At 44.8% G+C, this 12,831-nt stretch overlaps 1 protein-coding gene across 3 annotated transcripts in view; it reads right to left on the reverse strand.

Annotated features, from left to right (window-relative positions):
* The window catches only part of SRGAP3 (SLIT-ROBO Rho GTPase activating protein 3), a 226,581-nt gene that overhangs the window by 53,289 nt on the left and 160,461 nt on the right, over positions 1 to 12,831 (reverse strand). For all 3 annotated transcript variants that reach the window (XM_073351215.2, XM_073351214.2, XM_078853575.1), the window contains 2 exons: positions 8,329 to 8,514; positions 6,547 to 6,675 (listed from right to left, as the gene is read on the reverse strand). In XM_073351215.2, coding sequence (XP_073207316.1) covers positions 6,547 to 6,675; positions 8,329 to 8,514 — 315 coding nt within the window. The remainder of the gene's footprint in view (positions 1 to 6,546; positions 6,676 to 8,328; positions 8,515 to 12,831) is intronic.

Below are 12,831 nucleotides of genomic sequence, written 5' to 3' on the forward strand. Positions count from 1 at the left end.
CAATGTCCAGATGAACCTATCACAAAAATACTTATCAGGGAAAATACTTTGAGTCCAGTATTTCCCAAAACTTTTCGGAGAAGAGCCCACCTTCGGGAAAATGAAACCAACTGCACACCTCTGCAACGCAACCATGTGTTGTTAAACCACTAGTTGTTAAACATATACATCTTCTGCACCCCATCCTCTACCCCTGGATAATCCTTTTTCACATACAGGGGCTCACCCCACACCTTGGAAAATTTTGCGATGGATCTTCATAATATGATCCTTCCTCGCCTTTCTTATAGCAAAATAGTTAATGTTGACATTTAAAATTTCACCCTTACCATCTGAGCTAGTGCCCGCTGAAATGAATGGACACTTCATATTTCAGGGCTATTGTTGCAGGCTCTCTCCAAACTCTGACACCCATTGCTACTTTGGTTACATTCAGATCATGTTTTGAAGCTTATCTAGAGACTAGCTTTTTTCCTTCTAAAAGAAAAGTCCTTCTCAGCCATTCATTGTGTGTATGAAATGATGCAGGATACATGCCTTACTGTTTACTTTTTTCACTGTGAATGAATACTCTCAGTTGTACGGTCCTGCAGTGCACATATTTCCTCAGTACACAGCTCTCTAAACTGGCATTCAGTGACTGGAGTGGAGAGGAAGGTTTCTCTCTAGTACCGCCTGACAAAGTCTTCTTCATTTTTCTTTCACAGAAAAGATTTTTTTTCTCCTCCTTCTCCCGCAGTGGCAGAGGAAGTGACTGGATCAGGCGCTAGGATTGCCAGTGGCACTGCAGAATTGCCTCCTCAGTGGGAAACTGAAGAATACGGACACAGCAGGCTGGGAAGTAAAGGCTGTCGAGAACTGCACTGAGTCTTTTGAGAAAGTCTAATTCCCCGTGAGAGACGCTGTTTATTCTTTTTATTGCTACGCTGTTGACTTTATTTGAAACCCCCTGAAGCAATGAGATCTCTTAGTTGGAGACATGCAGTATATCAAGCTGAAGTGAAGGCACCTGCAACCCAGAGAGGGCTACTTTTGAGTTACAGAAAATGCTACGCGTGATGGCGTTCTTAAAGCTGCACTTTGCATACAGCACCCACGACCAGTCGTTCCTTGTTCTGTCTGCCCTCAGGACGTCTGACATTTGACAGAGCGCGCGAGACACAGGCCAGCAAGTTAAGTGGGGTGCTGGGGCTCAGAGGAACTGAAAGGCCTTTTATAAGGGAAATAAAATGCTGATGCCAAGTGTCACTTTCTTCAAGTGAAAAAAACAGGAGAGAAGAAAAACCATGTTGGATCCAGTTCTGAGCTCAGCTTCACTGGTGTAAATCCGAGTAATTCTTGATATACCCCAGGTAACTGAGATCAGAACCTGGACCGCTATGATTTGCATCTCTTCCTTTTCCCATCATTTGTATGTTTATGACTCAACCAGAAGCAGTGATTTATTTGTGAAATTCCTGGGAAGACAGGAAAGCCAGGAAGATCTCTTGAAGCTATAGGCAGAGGTACAACTGGGTGTCACAGTATTTGGAAAGAACAGTCCCAACCACAGAAAAATAGAGGGATTAGGGGACAAATATGCTCTCTGATAGAGCCTCAGCTTGTCCAAATGGGGGCCTCTCCATTAAAGTCAATAGAGTCAGACTGATTAAACCAGCTGAGGATCTGCCATCTGGGAGATAATATCCCCATATAAACATGGGGGAAATGAAGCCCAGTGAGATAAAGAGACCTGGCTTCTGATTTTGTAGGCACAGTTATGCCCAGGCAGTTAATTGTGGGTGGAAATTATGGCAATTTTGGCTGTAAATGCTTACCCTGGGTGCCTAAATAATAATGGGCTGATTTTCAAGGAATTGAGCATCAGTATCTCCTGGTGACTTCAGCACCTCTGAACCTCAGGCCCGTGTTTATTTAGGAGCCTATATGTGGATTTAGGCACCTACCCTATGCTTATACATTTGTGGCCTACATATTTAACTTCCTGATTCAGGGCACCATTTGGTAGTTAGCCTATGCTACCACTGGTGCATGCAATTAATTGGGGGTGCAATGTTTCGGCCTTGCAAAATGAAAGGCCATGTTGCACAATCGAGCTCTGAGTGACTTGTTCAAAGTCACAGAATGAATCAGTTACAAATCTGAGAATAAAACCCAGGAGTCCTAACACTATCCATCTGCCACTCTAGCCACTAGACTTTAGTCCCTCGTTAAGGAGGGAGACCACTACTCTAACTTCTCCAATGACAGGCTTGAGACTCAGCAATAGCTCCTCGTCCTACACCTTCCACACGCTGCTTTTAAACTCTTGCCATAGCAGAGGAAAGAAACTATTTTCCTGTTCCTGCACCCCAGCTAGAGGGTCTTATTTTTTTTGAGCTTGTACTCTCTTGACATATTTGCAACACCAAACATTTTGCTTTGATGGAAACAAATCGCTTTGCTTGAGGACTTTTAGCACTATAACTTTGACTGGCATCTCTGTTTCCCTGCTTGACTGGGCATTATTTGACCGTGTGACAAATGGCAATGCCATCAGCGAAGTTTTCTCGTGCCATACAACTCGGCAATAGAGTGCAACATTAAACTGCCTGATATACTCATTTTTCTGAATGGCTGGTTGTTAAGAATACTGCCCCTTTACCTATCTATGTAGCTGTCTGTCTTTGATATGACACACACACCCATCACTTTAATATCTAGATGCAGTTTCAGCAGGATACAGAGGCGATTCAGCAAGGACATATGCACTTGTATTTCCACATATTACCACCTACTAAGTCCTATGACATATTTCATATGACTACCTCAAAATGCTTTACAAATACCTCCCACAAACCCCAGGAAAGGTGCATCGATAGTGTTATCCACATTTTACCATCAGAAGTTAATCCAGATCATGCTATGAATCAGTAACAGAACCAAAAAAAGAACCCAGGAGTCCTAAAATACATCCATGCTTCTTTTGAGGAATTTGCACAAGGACACTCTTTACATGAAAAAGTCTAACACTCCTTTCTCTATGTTGTAAATCCTTACCCCCATCAGGAAGGATGGAGCAAAGCCCACTTGAGGCAAAACAAAGGACAGTCATGTGTGCTAATTCATGACTACTCTGATCAAGTTTTAACTTCCTCATTACAATCCAATGTCCTGAAAGAACTCCACTTCCTCCAAGCAGCTGAGACCCTGTATTTCACCAAAATGGAGACAACTCTTTAGCAGACATAGTTGTGATTCTGCTTTGGCGCTGATAACATGAGAAATGTAAAAGCTGGGCCTAATAGATGACATTTACCCAGCCAGGATTTTTTTTTTAAATGCTGCTAAATTTCAGTTCCAGTGATCTGATGGTTCAGACACGCATACAAGTCATAAAACTCTAAATGGCAATTTGTGCTGGATATGAACTGCCTGTAGGAGCCCTTCTATAACCCCTATTATGTTCTAGAGAGAAAACCCTTTACATCATTAATCATCACTCTTGGTGATGCTGGGTGGAGCAGCTGGAAGTATAATCATAACTGCAATACATCAAGCCGAAGCCCTTTCAAGAATGTCAGTCTCCTCTTAGGCCCTTTGCTCAGATTTAATTCTCACCTGAATATGGTATTCTTCCTCTCTTCAGGCAAAACTCACCCCTGCAGAGAGGCCAGGCCTAAAGGCCATGCACCACTCAAACTCCAGGTATGCCCTTCAAATTAGGATGCATAGGCTTTGTGCTGGCTCTCTGCACCGGGTGAATTTCACTTTTCTTATACAAGGCAGTTGTGCAGCACAGCCCCATGCTGTTAAATAACAGCTGAGCTCCGCCCCATAAGTGGCTACATTGAAGTGGTGGATGAACTGATTCATGTGTGTGTGTGTGTGTACTTTACCAACTATAGATTGAGATGATGATAGAAATCCAGATCTGTAACTGTTACAATAACATTCCATCTAAAACACACAGCACCAAGTTTTTTTCTTGTACCAGTTACACACATGGGGTGTGGTACAGTGAATGGGATCCCTTTATTCTGGGGTGTACTGAAATCTCCCCTCCAGTGCTCCTGTGAAACACACTGGATTTGTATAAAAGCCTGTTCAAATAAACTGCTCTTCTCCTGGGGGATTTGAAACTAGGACACCCATGAACGGCTCGTGCATCCTTAACAATACTTTGTTTTCTTTGGCAATCAGAATATATAATTAGGCACATATAGTTGTACAGAGTCAAAGATGCTTTAGTTAAAGTCCCCTGAAGGGATTCCTGGAGTGAGGAAGAAAAGCCATCTGCTGACTCCAACGGAAGTGTCAGCAACGAAATAAACTTGGGAGGAACAACATAAAAACAGCTAGAGCTAAAACTGGAATTCAGCAACTCTCCAGGAAAACAAAAGTCACTCTCATTAAAAAAAATTAAAAAAAAAAACAAAAAAACCTACAGAAACCCAAAGGGCAAATCAGTAAGGCAGCTTCATATCCTTCTGTTCGTACACTTCCACTGGCAAGGGATTATTGTTTGTTTTTAATATGAATAAACACAACCAAAATGAAAAAGAGCCTCAAAAATTGTACCCAATAACATTTCTATCAAACTAAAATCTTGAAATTCCTGTAAGTCTTACCTCAAACCTCCCTTTAAATTACTAACTAGACCAATAAATATGATCTGTAAATTCATTAAAAGAAATTAACACTCCCATGGTTTTTTAAATAATGCATTTTAGTGACATTTAAACCAGGACAAATAGCACACAGATAGATCCGTGTTATTTATATAACCATTTCTGCAACTGAAGCAAGTTAAAACTGACTAGCAGGAGGAAATTCCTTATAGTAAGAACTATGAAGCTGTGATATTACCTCCCAAAGGAAGTGATGGAAATCCCATTTCTTGAATCACTTAAAAGTACACAGCATGAAACAAAAGGAAATACATAAGATCTGATCCTGCAGTTACTACTGGGCTTGCATCCATGAGTAATGACTGCAATGGGGCTATTCACAACTGTAAGCACTAGTATTTCAATTCAGGAAAGCATGAGACTTAAGCACATACTCAAGTGCTTTTCTGAATTGGGATCTGGGCTCAGTCATAGGTGTTTGCAGGATCAGGCCTATAACGGGGAACAATGCTAAATTGATAGAGCAGGGACACCCAGCCCAAACCTGCTCTCACTGAAATCAGCGGAAACTGCTATGGATTTAGTGAGGACAATTAGGTTTTTCAATGTCTAACTTCCATAATAAAAAGAAAAGGAGTACTTGTGGCACCTTAGAGACTAACCAATTTATTTGAGCATGAGCTTTCGTGAGCTACAGCTCACTTCATCGGATGCATACAGTTTCCATGGTATGCATCCAATGAAGTGAGCTGTAGCTCACGAAAGCTCATGCTCAAATAAATTGGTTAGTCTCTAAGGTGCCACAAGTACTCCTTTTCTTTTTGCGAAGACAGACTAACACGGCTGTTACTCTGAAACCTTCCATAATAAAGAACCATTTGAGATTCCTAATTTTCAAGAGGTTTCTCTTTCATCCATTTTAAATACAGATTCTTAGGCAGGCCAGACGAGACCACTAAAACCATCTCACTATCAGTCCAGATACTCATATCTGTTTTAAATAAAAGTGTGCCCACTTGTATGCTAAAACATTTTATAGAACACTCAACCATCTCATGTTACTGCATTGGCGTGAAATTCACCCCACCTCAAAAGGACCACATAAGACCCTATCCATCACTTAAGCTCCTTATTAAAGAGTTTATATGATGCACAGTACCTTTTCCAGGCCCTCTTGCACTGGGGTGAATTCCACTCTAACTGTTTATGCCCTTGTAAACCTTCACATACAGGGGGTGATAGTGTATTCTAGCCATTTCATACAAGGCTACTATCACAGGCTACAGGAAGATGCCAATCCAGACACAAATATTTCTCTGGAAATTTCTACTGAAACCATAACTGTGGCACACTGAAGCCAAAATCTTGTGATTCTTGTGTGATGACGTAAAAGATGCCGTAAGTGTTAAAATAATATGTACTTGGTAGATTTATCTTAGAGATAGCCCTGGACCACTAAGTTTAGACCTGGCTCCAAATCCAAACGTCTCCATTTGGGGTGTTTGCATCTTGGAGGACTGACTCATTTCCTGCTCTAATTTATATGTATTGATAGTTACCAATAACAACAACAAAAAAAATCTATATTTTGTCAACTGTTGAGGAGGGAGGTTTAAATGTTGACTAAAAATGAATCAATGACTTTGCTTTCATGTGGCCTCCGTGAAATGTATTAAAGGCCAACTCCCATATGATGACTACTGCGCTTCTGTCACTATCCTTGTATAATGTGGGGGGGAGCGCTGAGAAAAAACACCAAAAAAACTGTAATGTTTGCAAAAGACCCACAGGTTAGCCAGAGTTCAAAATGCCAACCAACTCCCCTTTATTACCACAGCGCACACCAGGGTGAGCAACAGGATCAGTGTCTAGTACTCGGCTGCTTACTTGCCAACAGGAAGAGGGGCGGATGCATTCGGAGAGAAGGATCACTTACATCAATGAGGTCAGAGACGTCGTGGATGTAGTATTTACCGACGGCTGCATTTGTGGCTGCCAGGTTCAGCAGATAATCGTTCCTGGCTTTAGTGCACTTCAGCTTGTTTTCAGAATATTTGGCTTGCCTCTGAAAAAGCAAAATAGAATGTAAAGAGACAAATAAGTTATCCAGGAGGTTCACATTTCCTCTTGCTACAAGTCCTCCATAGTGCACTGCTGTGCTGGTGTCACGTAGTAACACCCTCTTGGTAGGATGCAGCATATACCTTTACCAGTACAACAAGTGAATCCATCTGAACGTACCCGATGCATTCAACAGCACAGCAAGTGCATTCAAGTTGAATGTACAGAATGCATTCAGAGCACAATTATCTTATCTGCACATGCATGGAAGATTTGGCATCAGTCAAGATTAGAGGGCCAAATTCTACTCACAGTTACACTGATGTATATCTGGAATTACTCCAGATTTATACAGTTGCATCTGGCTGTGGAATCTGGTCCAAAGGCTCAAGCTGCAAAATTCAGAAGGGGATCCAGAATTCAAACCCCTACAAGTTCAGGGCATTTGTTCAGGGTGGTCTCCAATCAAGAAGTTAAACAAGAGTGCCTGATCCTTGCAAGGGGCTTTCTGCTATCTCATATTCCAGTGCAACATACACAGCTGGGTAAACACACATCTAACTAACAGTTTCCTGGCCAGGGAGGCTACTTTTCATTTTCACAAAAAAAGAAAATCAGAAAAAATGCCCGAATGACAATATTTGGAGTTTCTGTGAATCTGCAGAATGCAAGGTTTTTGGCAGCCTGGAGAAGAAAGAGGTAATGGGTTTTGCCAGCACTAGGGCTGCATTTTTTCTTCAGAGCCCCATCAGAATGCTGCCCCATTAGCTCACAGATCAGTGAAAAGAATATCCAAGCCTCTTCCTTCAAGTCTCTGATCTAATGAATCATGGAATATATACTGTTCATTGTTACAAGAACAGATTTGGGAGATGAAAAACGAAGCAGTGAAATACAGTCTGCAAGCTGACCACAACCCTCCCCTCCACCGTGTCCTCTCTGTCTACTTGACAGAGCATTACCGTGGCAGACTAGATTTACTGCTAGGCTCCCTCCCTCAGCAGTCGACAAAGTCTCTCAGGTCCTAGATTTTGTGTGATTAAAATCAGTCGGACCCACTGGCCACAGTCTGAGTAGCTCCTGTATAAGCATTTCATTTGCTCTAGTTTGTGCTGGCTGCCTCAGCCTTTTTTGTTGTGTTTGGTTTTCAAAGCCATTGCTTTTGGGAGGCCCTTTCAACTGCCCTTTTCAACTCCCCCTCCACGCTGAGGCACTGTGCAATATTTAATGGTTGGCCCCATCAGTCCCTAACCACGTATTTTATCCTCTCTGTGGATGTGTGCTGCACGTTGTTCCCCAGGCCCCGTTTTCTGCTCAAAGGTCGCAGCCTGACTTTGAATCAAACCCTTGCTGCCTACTGACTTTGGCACATCTCCATTACTAACAACCAATAAAGAGACTTTTTATAGCATCCCCAGACTGCTCTTCGCCGAACTATTCACGAGCATCGAACTAGCAGGAGACTTCCTCCCGGATCCCTTCAAAGGCTGCAGAAAGGGTTGTAGGAGAGTGATGAATGCTGGAGCCGAAACCTTTGCCACAGAGAGATTTTTGTCTGCACATCTAGTCCAGTACACATGTAGCTGGCATCCACTACTGCACCCATCAGCAGGGAAGCTGTCAGCCATGCGGGAGGCTCATTATTCCTCCCACCCACCTTCTCCTTCATCTTCTCAATCTTCTTGACGGAGCTCCGGCGCTGAGGCCTGTCCTCGTGCCGCAGCAGGTTCACGCTGATGTCCCCAGACTTGTTGAACTGCTTTTCCTCCTGCTTCTCTGCTTCCTTCAGCTTGCTCTCAGCGCTGATGCTTTCCGCGTGGTACATGTGGTAGGTTTTCATCACCTGAAGAGACAGAAGGTAATGAGTCTCCCACACTTACAGCGTCCGTGCTTGTGCACAGTGCAGGCTGGAGAGCCCTAGAGACCATGGGCCGGATTCTCAGGTATGCTAAGACTGTTTGATGCTACCTCTTAAAGGGGGCTGGGGTCAGCCACTGAGACTAACCCTTAAACAGAACATCTCCACAGCCAGGACAGAGCTGGCGTAACTCTACATCATCCATGTCCCTATCCCCCAGTGTTAGGCCATGGCACGGCAGCTTCTCTGCTATTCAGAGCCACAGGGAAACAGGACATAGCTTACAGCAGCTCTGAGCTGGGGCCAGACAGGCCCTTGCATGGCTCCAGGACACGGGGTGCGCAAAGGTAGCTTGATACTATCTTGACCCCAACCCTCCTCTTCCCAAGTCCAGGAACTGAGTAACTGAGAACCAGGCTCAAATTCTCTAGCCATAGAAACAGGTGCAGCTTGGGCAGAGGCAAGCTCAACCCTCCACCACCCTGCCGACGTGCCTCATCTTTAACTTGGAGGGGTGCTGCTTCAGAGTGAAACAGAGTTTGATCTCCAGTGCCCATTCCAATTAGTGCCTTATCTGGCGTCAAATGCAATGGTGGATTTGACAACATGGACGCCCATCCCACTAGGAACTAGAGCAGCTCGAGTTGTGTGGTGTTTGTGTGTCCCGAGGAAAACATCTACAGATGCTTCACTTCGACAATCACATTTTAAAAAATAAAAGATCAGAGGGCACAGTGTGATCGTTTTAATAGTCTTGGCAAGAAAAACCCATCTGCTCCTCTCTCTTTATGCCTTCAGTCGCATTGTCCCCTTTCATCAGCTCGCTCCAGGACTCAGACGTTTTATTTCACATTGCCTTGACGAGGCCAGAGATGCTGGATTGGTCTCTGCAGAGCAGAATTACATGTTAATGGTCTGGACGCTGCTGTCAATGGGGCTGTGAAATATGGCTAATCATGAAGGGCCAGATTCTGGCTTTTATGCCACTGCCCTGCATAGGGTGCAGTGTGGAACTACACGGCCCCAGGAGCAGCGCTGGGGAAGATTGTGCCTCACACCAGCACAATCTCTTCCTTTACATGTGGGTGTGCGCTTTACACCAGCCTTTACGTTGCTCCCCTTGGGGTAGTGCTATGGCTCTATCCCCTTTCTCCTCACCTGGTTTTGGGTGAGCGGCTCCCTAGGTGGAACAGAAGCGAGGAGCCCCTGCCGGCCTCCCCCAGCGCAGGGGAGGCAGACGGACAGACAAACAGACCCATGCTGATGCCACTTTCTAAAGGTTTAAGAATGTTTCTAAAGTCCTCCTCAAAGGGGGTTATTCAGAACTAATCTGACCTCTCAGGGACCCGTACACGGATGACGACATTTACCACAGAGAGCAAGCAGCTAACAGAACACTAATTACAAAGACCAAACTCACTCTGCCATGCTGATGGCTTTGAGAAGTAAGGTTTTAAAATGGGACTCAAAGCAGCTCTGAGCACCTCCTAACACAAGGATGAGAGCAGGCCACAGCCCCCAGGTGCAAAGGCAAAGACCCTGGCATCTCTCCCTTTCTGCACCTCAAGCCCAATGCTATAATGGCACCAAACCCTCCAAACTGAAGACATGCCAGCAAAGCTCTCCGCCTACGAAGCACCAACATTACAGTATGATCTTGGCATTAAAATATAGGATGCAACCAAAACAGCAGAGAAGGGAATGCCAAGAGCTCAATTCTGGGAGGTGCTAAACCTCACATCCCATTGGCTCCAGTGGAACCTGGGGTATGTCTACACTGCATCTGGGAGCCAGCCTCCAGCCTGGGTCCACAGACTTGTGCTAATGGGGCTCACGCTAGTTCACTAAAAATAGCAATGTCAGGCCCAGCCCCACCCCAACCCCGGCTTGAGACCCTGAGCTCCAGTCTGAGCTGCAATGTCTACACTACTATTTTTTGTGCGCTAACGCAAGTCTCTGGACCCAGGCTGGCAGGCTCACTCCCAGATGCAGTGTAGACATAACTGGAGGGGCTCAGCTGCTCTCAGAAAAGCATTCAGCTCCTAACAGGATCACATATGACATGGGGAGACATTCCCACCATTAACACGAATTAAGCTTCCCTTTGACTCGGCATCTTTACACCCACAGTTGGTAGACAGCCAGAGGACACCAGTCTGCAATGGCTATCGGCACATGTAAGTCTAAAAGTAAGGGGGACCTCTAGTAAATCAGGTGCACTGGTGAGAGGCTGAATCGGAAGGAATGGAGGTGACAAGGGGATGGATTTATGAGGAGTTTGTGAACTGCCACTGGAAAATCATTCTGTGTTAAATTCTACAGGCTGGTTAAAAGAAACTTTTCCTGCAAGGTAAGGAACCAGCCAGGGGATCTGTAACACGAATACAAGGATTGCCTTTTTGCAGGACAGCTCTTTTTTTCTCTGAATCTGTAAGCACATACCTGGCAGAGCTGGCTGCCTCTCAGCCATCCCCTCATGACCAGGCGTGGTCCTCACTTCACAGCCACATTCACCGCTGTCCCACTCAGTCCCTGCATTCTCTCCCTTTCCCCCATTAAGCTTTCCATAAATCAGTTGGACTCAAGGTTTGAAATCCTAGCCCCACTGAAGTCAATGGCAAGACTATCATGGACTCCAATGAGGTCTGGATGTTGCCCAGGATATCTACCTCAAAGGAAATTTTATTCATGGCAAAGACGCTGACCACAATTTTTACTAGTGATTTGGGGTGCGGATTTTGGGCATAGAAGGCCTGGTTTTCAGAAAATCAGGTCCCTTTAAAAGGCATCTCTCAAATTGGGCACCTAAAATCTCTAGGCACTTTGAAATCTTGGTCTTTGATCCCACACTAATTTCTGCTTTTTGATGGTGTCCCCCTTTCTGGGCATTTATCCCAGTGTTTCCCTGAAGTTCTTGTCAGGCTGAGCAGTACATTAGCTCTCCGTGCCTTTAATCAGCCCAAGCGAACACAGGGCCAGATCCTCAGCTGGTGTAAATTAATGTAGCACCACTGACATCTACAGCGCCGCGCCGATTTACTCCAATTTAGGAAATGGCCCACACTGCTCAAGTTGATCTACTAAATTTTTTGTGCTAAGCATTTTTTTTTAGCATCCTTTGAACAAGGAAGTAGAGCGAGAGGGAAGCCCTAGGCAGGAGAAAACGACAGAATGTAACCCGCCAGCCCTTGTCTGTGATTACAGAGCCCTTTATAATTGTCTGACTCGGGGATGGGGATGGAAAGAGGAATCGTTGGGGGATACTGAACTACAGCCTGATATTCCTGCAGATTAGCACAGACCGTTTGTCCCCCCCCATCCCTTCACCCTTTAGGCAATGTTAAAGAAAATAAACTTACAAGGACTTTCTTTCTGAGCCATTGATTTTCCAGAGGGCAATAACCCTGTATCCCTGGCTAAAAATGGAATGGAGGGACAGCTTTGGCCTAAAGCACACCTTGTTATATAACTGGCTCTTCAGATGGCTGCTAGAATCCAAACCAAACCCTAAAGGGACATGTGCTAGATTTGATCTTTCTGGCCTTTGAGATCTTCCACGGCTTTGGGCTTTGCTTTTGACCCTGTCAACCAGCACACGTCTGTGAGACTGTAGAGTAAACATTGCACTTGCTTTTCATTGGTAATGTACTGTTCTAGCTTCCTAACTGCACAACAGGGCACATTTTACTGCTCCATAACGCACTAGAAACTAAATGGAGGCTATAGATCAGGGCAGGGGGAGCGCCAAAGAATGGGCCTCCCGTCCCATGCAACATGGCTGAAGTTTCTCTAGGGTTTGCTCCAGGAGGCTCAGGCTCTGGAGGTGTGGAGGGGTAGGGTGGTGACAACTACCCCATGGCATTGACTCCATCTCACTCCACCCCACCCCACAAGAACTCTGTGAGGATCCTTAAAGCAAACTAGTGATGGCCTCTTACCTTACACTTGTTCCCCCACAGCAATATGCAACATCCCACCCCTACCAATGGGAACTTGGGGCAACAATACTTGCCATTACCATGGGGATCAGTGGAGGCAAGCCAGGAGGTAATACAACAATATAACCATATAGCTAGGGCCTGACCAAATTCACAGTCCATTTTGGTCAATTTCACAGCCAGAGGATTTTAAAAATCATAAATGTCATGATTTCTGCTATTTAAATTTGAAATTTCATGGTGTTGTAATTGTAGGGATCCGGACCCAAATAGGAGTTGTGGGGGGAGGGGTCACAAAGTTATTGCGTGGGGGGGGGAGGGTGTTGTGGTACTGCTCCCATTACTTCTGCGCTGCTGCTGGCAG

The sequence above is a fragment of the Lepidochelys kempii genome, chromosome 7, assembly GCF_965140285.1.
Source record: "Lepidochelys kempii isolate rLepKem1 chromosome 7, rLepKem1.hap1, whole genome shotgun sequence".
In the NCBI taxonomy this organism is placed as follows: Eukaryota; Metazoa; Chordata; order Testudines; family Cheloniidae; genus Lepidochelys; species Lepidochelys kempii.